This window comes from Belonocnema kinseyi, chromosome 7 (genome assembly GCF_010883055.1).
Source record: "Belonocnema kinseyi isolate 2016_QV_RU_SX_M_011 chromosome 7, B_treatae_v1, whole genome shotgun sequence".
Classification (NCBI taxonomy): domain Eukaryota; kingdom Metazoa; phylum Arthropoda; class Insecta; order Hymenoptera; family Cynipidae; genus Belonocnema; species Belonocnema kinseyi.
In genome coordinates, this window is record NC_046663.1 from 52,046,757 (window position 1) to 52,057,614 (window position 10,858).

The window sequence follows — 10,858 nt, forward strand, 5'->3', positions numbered from 1 at the left end:
TTTTACATCTTTTATTATTAAACTTTGTACTTAAACGTAGTTTTCTTTCGGCTCTTGCATTTCTTAAAGTTTGAGACCGATATTTTATGTATAAAAAAAGTTCGAACGTTCAAAAAAAAACGTACTAAACGTACGTACTAAACGTACTTTATTGTACTCTAATACATTTCCCAAAGTTTCAGCTCGATATTTTATTTACAAAAAAAGTTCTTAGGTTCAAAAAAACATTCAGTGAACCGAAAAAGTGAGGTCGGTAATATAGGTATTTAGCTGTGTCACATGCCCTTAACTGAAAATTTGAATTTCCATTTTTGTTTCAAAAATCACACATATTTGGTTAAAAAAAGATTTTTATGGTAGAAAATTATATTTTTCTTGGATAGTTAATGTTCTCGTTTAAAAATTCTTCTTTTCGGTTAAAAATTTTAATTTTCCAGTTAAATTTTTGTCATTTAAGTTGAAAATTCATCTTTTAGGCTGCAAATAAAATTACTTGCTTGAAAATTCTTTAGTTAAAAATTAATTTTTTTCCGCTTGAAGATTCATCATTTTAATAAAAATTTATTTCTTTGGTTAAAATACGAGCTATTTTATTGAAAACTTCTTTTTCCTTTTGATGAAAAGGCATTCACTTGCCGAAAAGTTGTTCCTTTCTAGTTGAAAGTTATTATTTATTTGAACTGAAAAAGTAACTATCAATCCAGTTAAATATTGCATAATTTTACTAATTTATTCAATTTCCGCTTGAAAAATTATCTTTTTGGGTTGAAAATGCATTTTTTTTCGTAGAAATTAATCTTCTTGGCCGAAAATTCATTTGGTTAGTCAAAAATTAAACTATTTTAGTTAAAAATTCATCATTCTAGTTGAAAATTCATCTATTCCAATTAAAGATTTACAATTTTAGTTCAAAATTCATGACTTTATTTGGAAATGTATCTTTTTTTCTAAAGTTAGTTATTTTGTCCCGAAAGTTAGTTTTTTTGTGGAATGTAATTTTTTAACTGAAAATTTAACTTATTCCAATCGAGTAATCTATAGTTTTAGTTAAAAATGCATCTGTTTCGTTGAACATTATTTTTTTAACTTAAAATTTAATTATTTATGTTTTGGTTAAAAATTTATCTTTTTTAGTACAAATTAATTTTTTGTTTTGTTGAAAAATCAGCTATTTCAGTTGAATACTCATTTTTTTTATTTTAAAACTCATCTTTTTGGTTTAAAATTCAACTATTCTATTTGAAGATTGATAACTTTAATTGAAAATTAATGTTTTCAAACAAAAGTTTAACTATTTCATTTTATTTTAAAATTGATATTTTTAGTGGAAAATTTAGATATTTGTTTTAAAATTAATTGATTTCCAATTTTCGGTCTTTTCTGTCAAATAATGTGTGGGAAGAATGTCATGAATTAAAATAAACGATTCCGTTTAGAGACAGTTATGAATATGTTACTTTTAGTTGCCCGGGAAAATTGACAAACTTGGCCAGGAAATTACAGGGAATTTGAAATCGTCCACTGAATCTCCACCCTGCATATGAGCATTTCATGAAAGAAGCCCTTTTTGGAGGATCCTGGCTTAGTAGGTATTTGCGTTTTTCTAACCCAAGGTAAAAATTATTATTTTCATATTTGAGTTGGGTATGCTACTAGGACCTATTCTGAATCTATTGGAACTACTCTCATGTCCCGAAAGCAACCGGAATTGGTTATTTTTCATATCCTAAGAGAATGTATAACACGTGCCCTTATGGTCCTCGTCAACTTAAGATATATTTTTCTCGAAAATCAGGTTTTCCGAGCTCCAACACCAAAAATGCAATATGTCTCTATACGTAACTCCACACTGACCATAATGGCCCTATTCATGCGGACACAACAGAAAAATTTGTTTGTGTAAAACATTTCTTATTCTTATTTAGCTTTCTAATATCTTGGGAGAAAATTTTTATTTTGGTGAAAAATTGAATTTCCGATTTTTAATCGCTACTTAAAACCTATTTTCAAACCCTGTTAAATTCTAACCTCTAAATTCTTAGACGATTTACTCGGAAATAGTTCACTTATTTAGATTAAAACTTGTTTACCCTCTTTCGGAAACTGAATATCTCGAGAGTAGCTTTTATTTACTTGAAATAAAAATTATATTTTTTATTGTAATTCGCAGCCTAATCCGTTCTAATTTGTTGTCAGTGTCACTTTCAGATTCTCAGTTGATTCATCGCAAATGTCAACTTGTTTCTGCTCACATTTTTTTTTTGCTTGAATCATCAATACGTCATCTCGAAAATCGAGTTCTGTCTTATCTTTAAGTGGTGATTCAGATTTTACAAAATGTTTTTTCGCTTTCCTCAAAAATTCCCAGTTTTAAACGAAATTTGGAATTGTTTATTTTTTAACTCTTAAAATTTGAATTCGTCAATTTTAAAAGGTCCCCATTAGAAATGATATAATTTTTAAAGTTTTTAGAAAATTTAAACTTTAAAGGTTCACATTTTTTCTCGTATTAAAAATTCTTCAACTTTGAATTGCGAAAATGACAGTGATTTTTTGTTGTTGACAGAAATCAAACTTTTAGAAAAAAAATCTATCCAATTACCTGGTATGTTACTTGAAACTACACAATAATAAAGGTACTGATTAATAAAATATTTCTCATCATTGAAATTTTTATAATTTCAATATAAATTGTAGTTTATAATTCGCAATTCTTAAACAGTTTGATTTTTGATGTCTGGAAGCTATTTTTTTGCTTTAAAAGCTTCAATTCGAAAATATTTTATTCGAAATTCCTTTATTTTATTATTTTATTTCACGGCTTCGAATATGTTCAACACTAATAAATAAAATATGAAAATTCATGCATTTACTTGGCTTTATGAGAGTTTTAGTTTAGAAGTTTGCAATATGTATCCTAAAATTTCATTGTAAAAAAATCTATTGAATTTTACATCTCTGGTGGATGTAAATAAAAGGACCCTCGTGTATCGGTCACGTAGCGATGAATTTTACAATTGAATCTGTTGTGATATTCCAATTAGGTCGATAATTTTACAGACGAAAATGTAAAATTCATTATGTGAAAGAATAAAATAAAATAAAATTGATCAGGGCGACAAGGTTTCGAACACTCGAAGCTCAAACTTCGTACAATTTCATGGAGATTGAAGAAGCACAAGCCGGACACGTTACCACCTACCTAAAACACATAAGATACTATGGGTATTTTTTGATGTTTAAATATATCGTAACAAAAATATGAAATATACGTTTTGAATAACAAAATTTTTTCCGTTTCAATAGCAGAAAATGTAAAAGGAAACATAGGAATAGCTCGAATTTTTTCTATTTTTGTGTGAAAGCTCTCAAAAAAGTTGAACATAGCTGTCAATTTTCGGTAAATAGCGAAAACGAGAGACGCTTTCGTAATTACATATTATTTGATTAGTTATTCCAAATTTTCAATTAATTATAAACCAAAAATATTACATTTTTCGCCAGGGTAAAATTACAGATTTTTGGTAAAATTAAAAATCTCGATGTAATTTTCAATCACAGGAAAGTGATTTTACTGACGAATGTACTTTTACACGCTGCGACTGAATTTTCCCTTCTGAATGTAAAGTTCGTACGACGGAATGTGTAATGTATATTTTTATCGAGTGTTTAATATTACACTGCTGCTCGAGGGTCCTTTTATTTACATCGCTAGAGGATGTAATTTCACACACTTTTGTAAAATCACACAGTGAAGTGTGTGATATTTACAATGATACAATATGTAATTTTCCGAAACTTTGTAATTTTACACAAATCTTTTTTTACAGTGTTGATATAGTAAATGGAGTAAAATAACAGGAAAGATGAAGGGGATCAAAGAAAATTGCTTTGGAAATTGCTATAGCTCACTAAAAAAAATTGTGAATTACTAGAGCACAATTTGAAAATTAACAATAATAAAGTTAAATTATTTTCCTTCCGTTAATTATATTCCTGCTATTCTTCTTGAACTAAGAGCAACCAGGAAACCATTATTATTGAACCACATGAAACGCGAGAAAAATTTTTGTTGAAAGAAAATTAATATGACTTATATGATGAGGTTCATTCACCCTCTTTACGAACGGTTTTGCTCAAGCTGGTAAAGGCGTTTACAATCGGAAAATTTAATTCTAATTTTCCATTTCAGTTAGAATATAAACCAATTTAAAAAAATAATTGAGCGTGCAGTTTAAAATCTCCTTTTTTACGAAGGGCATCACCAACAGCGAAGAAATCGCTAACAAGTCAATCGAGAAAATAAACCCGAGAGATAAATCTGTTCTGTAGTTGATTTTTAAGATTTTTCTAAATGACAGAATAAATTATTTGAAATAAAATGAATGCAGGTACTAATATTAAATTTAAATTAAAACTTATCAAATTTCGAATATTTGGAGTAAAAATATCACGTTTTCAAGAAAATAGATGGATTTCTAACCAAAGAGGAGAGTTTTTAACAAAGTGGCTCGACTTTTAATTAAGTTGTTAAAATTTCTAAAAAAAAAAAAAGAATTCTTAATGAATTCACCAAACAACAAATTTTACGAAATAGTTGAATTTTACCCAAAAATATGAATTTTCGATTAGTTGAATTTTGTACCAAATTGTTAAATTTTCAAGCCTTAAAATACGAATTTACTACAAAATAGTTTAATTTTTGATTTAAAAAAATATGAAATTTCAACAAAAAAGTTAATTATAAAAAAATATATTTATCTAAGAAACGAATTTCAAAAAAGTAGTTAAATTTTCAACAAAAGTAATTAATCTTCAACCAAAAAATAAAATTTCTGCCAGAAAGAAAAACAAATTGTTTCAAGCCGAAAAGACGAATTTTATTTTAAAAAACAAGTGAATTTATAACCCACAATTATCAATTTTCCACAAAACAGATTGTATTACAACCAAGAAATATTTTTGATTTTAAATGAAAACAGTTGAATTCAATTTAGTCCAAAATCAAAACAGATTAATATTCAACCATCCAGTTACATTTTTGACAAAAAAAAACAGAAATTTAAACCACAAGAAATGAATTTCCATACCAAAAAGACGAATTTTCAACAAAGTGGTTGAATATTCAATCAAATCAGATTTTTCAGTCAAAGACATTTTATTAGCTAAATTGTTGAATTTTCAAGTGAAAAAGAAAATTTGTATCCAAAACAGCTAAATGTTTAACCAAATAGATGAATTTTCTACCAAGATATCTGAATTTTCAATCCAAAAAGATTAATTTTCACCAAAATAATAAAATTTTTGAATCCAATGATAAAACTGTTAACGAAAAAAGTGAATTCTTAACCAAAAATATAATAGTGAACTTTTAAACCAGAAGAATAATTTGTGACCAAAAACAGTTGGGTTTTATAATTGGGTTCTAATATTTCAGCTCGCATTTAATTGGAAAAAAGAGAAAACCGGGTAAAGAGAGGAATAGGGGAAATATATTTTTTAATTCATTTTTAATACTTTTAAAATACGTAAAACGTCATGTCAGACAATAGTATGGTAATTTTGGTTGTAAACGGAAAATTTTAAAAATCTTAAAGAATATGCAAACAATAAGCGTATATTAGGACCTGAATCATGTTTTTAATTTCTGATTTTTTAACCTATAACCATTTTTCGAGAGTTTTTTTCATCTGAGATTGAAACCTTTTTTTAATATCTGAGACCTTTCAAATGATAAAAATATATTTGGAAAAATTGTAAACATTTAAGGAAATCTACTGATAAAATTCATTAAAAATTTCCAACCTGAGCATTTTTTAATTCTGTTATTTTATCTTTTTTTCATTCTTTAATCTTCTTGAATTTTTTTCTGATCTTTTTTACCCGTAAAAAGTGCTAAAGCGTTCAGCCTATTTTTCCAAGCTAGCTAAATTAATTTAAAAAAAAAAACTAACTAGAAAACTTGCTAAAGAAAAGGCGCTATTGTTAGAGAGTACTTTAGTTCAATATTAACGAGATATCCGTATGCATATGGTATCAAAATTTTTTAATAATAAATGAAATCCCCTTCTAATCCCATTTTTACTTAAACTTGAACTTCTCAGACGATGTGATTTCGGAAATAATTAGTTGGTAATAATAAATCTAATAAATTTGACTCATGGTGAATCCGCGAGTTTCAAAAAGTCCTAAGTCACCCCACAAATTATTCCAGCCCCATAAATAAGTTGGAAGGTTAAGGAGTTTTCCTTCTGAACTTCGTGTCGTGACGCGTCGGCAGAAAGCTGTAGGTCAGGGTACATAATTGTAATTGCACATAACACTTTCAACAGAAGGAATAGTTGCCAGGGAATTAGATAATTGATAAAGCTCTTATAATTGAATGCGTACTCTGTCCTTCCTTTTAAAAGTTAAAGAGGAAGTGACTGTTCTTCGTTTCAATTGAGAGAAGAACGGTTTCGTTTATTTGATGGTTTACTTCTCTTGCTTATTTTTATTTGGCCTTCCCTCTGGCTTTCACGAATCGAAAGCGTATATCAAATTGAAGTATTTCGTTAAAAATTCAACTCTTTGATTGAAAATTTGACTTTTTTTAACATTAATCGTTTGGTTGATAATGCAACTGTATTATGAAATATTCGTTTTTTTGGCTTAAAAATTGAACTGAAGGGCCACACTGCATACTGACGTAAGTGGCAAATTTCAGAAATGCGCTTTATCCTGTTTTTTTCGCCATTCAATAGAGTCAAGTAATAGCTCGAAAATACTTTCGACTTTTTTATTAATTCAAAACATAATGTTATGCAAACCTTTGCCTGTCTATTTTTTTTTAATACGCCGCACTATTGATAAGGGGTTTTCTCGGATGTAGTTGCTTTTTTAGGATATTCCTCCCCCGGTTTGATAGTCAAATGTTTTTTGGGACGCGCCGATATTTGACAAGGGTTTTTTCGCACATAGGTATTTTTTTAAAGTAGTCTTTTCGCCATTTAATAGAGCTAAACAATAGCTCGAAGGAATTTCCGTTTTTTTTTTAATTCAAAAATAACAAGGTCATGCAACTTTCTACGTATAAAAATCAGAGTTTTTGGGGACGCGCTGTTCCTTTGACAAAGGTTTTCTCAGAGATGGATGCTTCTTTCAGGATGTCTGTTTCACGGTTCGATCAAGCCGAACAGTACCTCGAACCGTCTTCGCATTTTTTTTTTTAAATTAATTACATGAAACGGTTTTTTGTTTCTCCTGTGAAATTAGGGTTTTAGCGCTTTCTTCCGTATGAAAAGTAATCTTTTCGGATTTAAAAGTCAACTGTTTTCTAAAACATTCGAATTTTAGCTTGAATATTAATCTATTTATTTGAAAAGGCTGTATTTTTTGTTTGAAGTTTTATCTTTTTTGTTTGAAAAGTCAAACATTTGGTTGAAAATTCATCTTTGTAGGTTGAAAATTTAACATTTTCGCTGAATATTTAACTATTTTATTGACTATTTAAATATTATTTTATTTTACAATTTAATTATTCTAACTATTTTGTTAAAAAATTATCTTTTGTGGTCGAAAATTCAACTGTTTTACGGAAAACTTATCTCTAACTATAGAAAAGTAATCTGTTTCAATTGAAATAAATATGAAATTTTTTCTATTTTAATGTGAAATTGTTTTATTCTGATTATAAAAGAATCTAGATTAAAAATGCTTATAAGTATAAAATTATAGTCTTTGAATATTAGTGTGAATTTTGAAACTGAAGTTTTTGCGGCCACCTTGTATAATGGAAGATTAAAAAATCACTCGTCGAATCGTCAAGTCAACAAACATCTTTTTTTTCTTTCTCTGGCAAATTTTCTCTCTGCTTGTTATTTCATTGCATGTGCGATAAGAATTTATCTCGGTTTCGCAGTTTCTATTTGAAATAATTTGATGACAGAATTATTGATCAATTTTTTCTCAGATACCAAAGTTCTATTTCTGGCTCATTATATTTAGCGGAGAATTTCGTTTTCGTACATATGGATTTTCAAGTTTTTAAATCCATAGATTAGAAGGGTTGTATGTCAAAGAATTTCAAATTCAGTCTCATTTTGTTCGAAAGAATTTTTCTACTTTTGTTCAGAGGGTTCAGAAATACTTCTGTCGATAACAAAGTGTCGGTCTCTGCAAATAGCAACCAGAGCAACCTACATTGAGTGAAGGCAGAGTTAATGAATAATGGCAACTTGGTTAGACATCTTGGTCTGAGAACAGAGCTTTCATTCATTCGATTTCAAGTCGGCAGTAAAAAACTGTAAGAAATGATACTAGAAGAGCACTAACATGAGAAGAACTAATTACAAATCAGAACGATTGAAGTACGAGTACGACATTCCTAAAGGCCTCTGTTTTCATAAACTTGAGGCTTCCAATCGATCTCGTGTGTCTGAGATGTCTGTATCATGTTAAATGTTTAATGTATCATTGAAATTCATTTCTGGATCTCGCTGTCCAAACAGATGATGTATTTTATTATGCATTCATCGACTGTCTGTACATGTCCACTGTCCAGAGTTTGCTGCTACTTAGTTAAACTCTCCACGCACGATGATTCACTTTTCCCCCTGCATTTCCAATTGCTAACGCACGCTTGCTTTAAGTTTGGTTCATGATTGCAAATGAAATTAATAACAATTAATCCAACGCCAAAAAATTAACATTTCTTAAACTTCTCACTGAGTCACTCGTCAGGATCTTTTTCGTTTGTCACGTAACTCCTAATTCATAATATTCTTTATTTCAATATTAGTTCATATTATTAAGTTCAGTTGATATGTTGGGAGATTTAGAGTTAGACGATCATTTTTTGAAAAATTAATTAATATTGGCCATTTATTTTTCAGATGTTGGGGTGTAGTCGAACGGACGATTTTAGTACACCAGTCAGTTCCGGAGGCAACATGGGTAGCATCGCCAGATTTCCAAAGTTGGATGAGTGTGCCCACTTTCATTACGAACATGTGGAGCTTGGATTATTGGAGGTAAAGAAATGTTCTGAATTATTTTTTAAATATATTGGAAGGAGAAAAACGTAGTTGTAAACATTTTTTATTTGCAAGGCTTGAATTTTAATTTTTAAATCTACAATTTTTTTTTATTATTTATATCAAAACGTTAAAAATTTGAAAATGTACAATTTTTAATGCTTATTTCAAGCCTGTAGGCAAGTAACTTTATGACTCTTAGTGACATTTAAAGTTCAATACTTTTCGATGGAATATAATTCAAAATTAAATAATTTTCACTTCATATAGTGTTTTAAATTCAACAATTATTAATCGAGCCCTTCTAGATTTAACAACAAATTTAACAAATTTATTTCCAGTTAAAAGCTTTAATAAATGAAATTTTAGTAATTCGAGGCCTTACAGACCGGTCCCGATATACCCTATTGTACCCTATTTTTAGTTATGGACCTTAAACTTTAAAGTGCCGAGATTTTGAAAAAAGTAGCAATTCAGGGAATTTCTGTAAGAAGTAACTGTAAAAAGTAATCGGGGCTGCCACACAGTTAATATAAGTCACTTTTTTGGAAATATTCCAAGGTATTTTTAAAGAGTCTGAGATATTTTTAATAGATATAATAATCCGAAGGGAAGTATTTTTTTTGAATATAAGGAATTTCCAAGAGCTTTTAAAAGTTTCAAGGGATTTAAAAAGATTTTTTACACTTCATTATTTGTATAAATTTGAATAAAACGCTTGAAATATTTGAGGATAAAGAATTTTCTAGGATTTCGAAGGATATGGAACAATTTTATAGGTTTTACAATATTGTACAAGATTCCAAGGGATTTTATAAGGTTTCCGAAAATTTCAATGATTGTAGGGTTTTTTTTGTAGCTTGCAAGATATTTTAAGCAGTTTTTATAGGATTTTAAAAAATATAATAGTATTTCATTGGATTTTATAATATTTTTAAAAATTTCAAAGAATTTATTGAAGAGAAGTGAAATATTTTGCAATTTTTAAAAGATTTGAAGACTTTTTAAATCATTTTTTGGAATTGAACTTCAATTCTTATTAATAATTTATCCTGAATTCGATTAAATTTTTTAGAATTCTTTTAATTTTTAAATTCAATTGATAAAGTGACCAAAAGATTCAATTTTGATTAATTCCTTGACATTTTCAAGAGTGTTTAAAAAATTTCAAGGGATTTCAAAGGATTTGAAATATTTTAGGATATTTTCAAAGATTCCAAGAAATTTGTATTTAAATTAATAGTTTAAAGAAATTTCAAAGACTTTACAATGTTTTAGGGTATTTTAAAAGATTTTAAAGCATTTTCAAGAGACTTAAACAATTCCAAGGGAGTGTAATATCTTAATGGATTTCAAAGAATTTATTCACAAGAAGAGAGGGATTTTGTAGGTTTCAAATATTTCAAGAGATTTAAAAATACTTGTTTGCAATTCATTTGAAATTCGCGGTGTGAATTCTTATTAATTTATCTTGAATTCTTTTACATTTTTATAAATTCACTCAACTGCTCAATGCAATGGATTGAAAAAAATTGTTCAATTCATCTTGAAGTCGTTAATACTGATGCAAAATCCTGTTAAACAAAACAAGAATCCAACGACCAAATTTGGACCACAACGAATAAACGAAAACCAAAAAAACCCTATTTTAATCTGAAAAAAATAAAATAAAATAAAATTTTCGGAAAAAAAATAAAAAAGAGGAAAGAAAAATGAGAAGGCAGGCAACCACATCCCCTTCTTTCTCTTTTTCTTTCTTTCGTCTTTTTTATTTTTATGACCATAAAATTACAATAAAATAAAAATAAAAAACATAAATAAATAAATTTGCATTACCAACGTTT

At 28.1% G+C, this 10,858-nt stretch overlaps 1 protein-coding gene across 2 annotated transcripts in view; it reads left to right on the forward strand.

Moving 5' to 3' along the window:
• LOC117175929 (rho GTPase-activating protein 32) overlaps nt 1-10,858 on the forward strand; it is a 62,124-nt gene that overhangs the window by 32,818 nt on the left and 18,448 nt on the right. For both annotated transcript variants that reach the window (XM_033365779.1, XM_033365780.1), the window contains exon 3: nt 8,874-9,011. In XM_033365779.1, the coding sequence (XP_033221670.1) occupies nt 8,874-9,011 (138 nt within the window). The remainder of the gene's footprint in view (nt 1-8,873; nt 9,012-10,858) is intronic.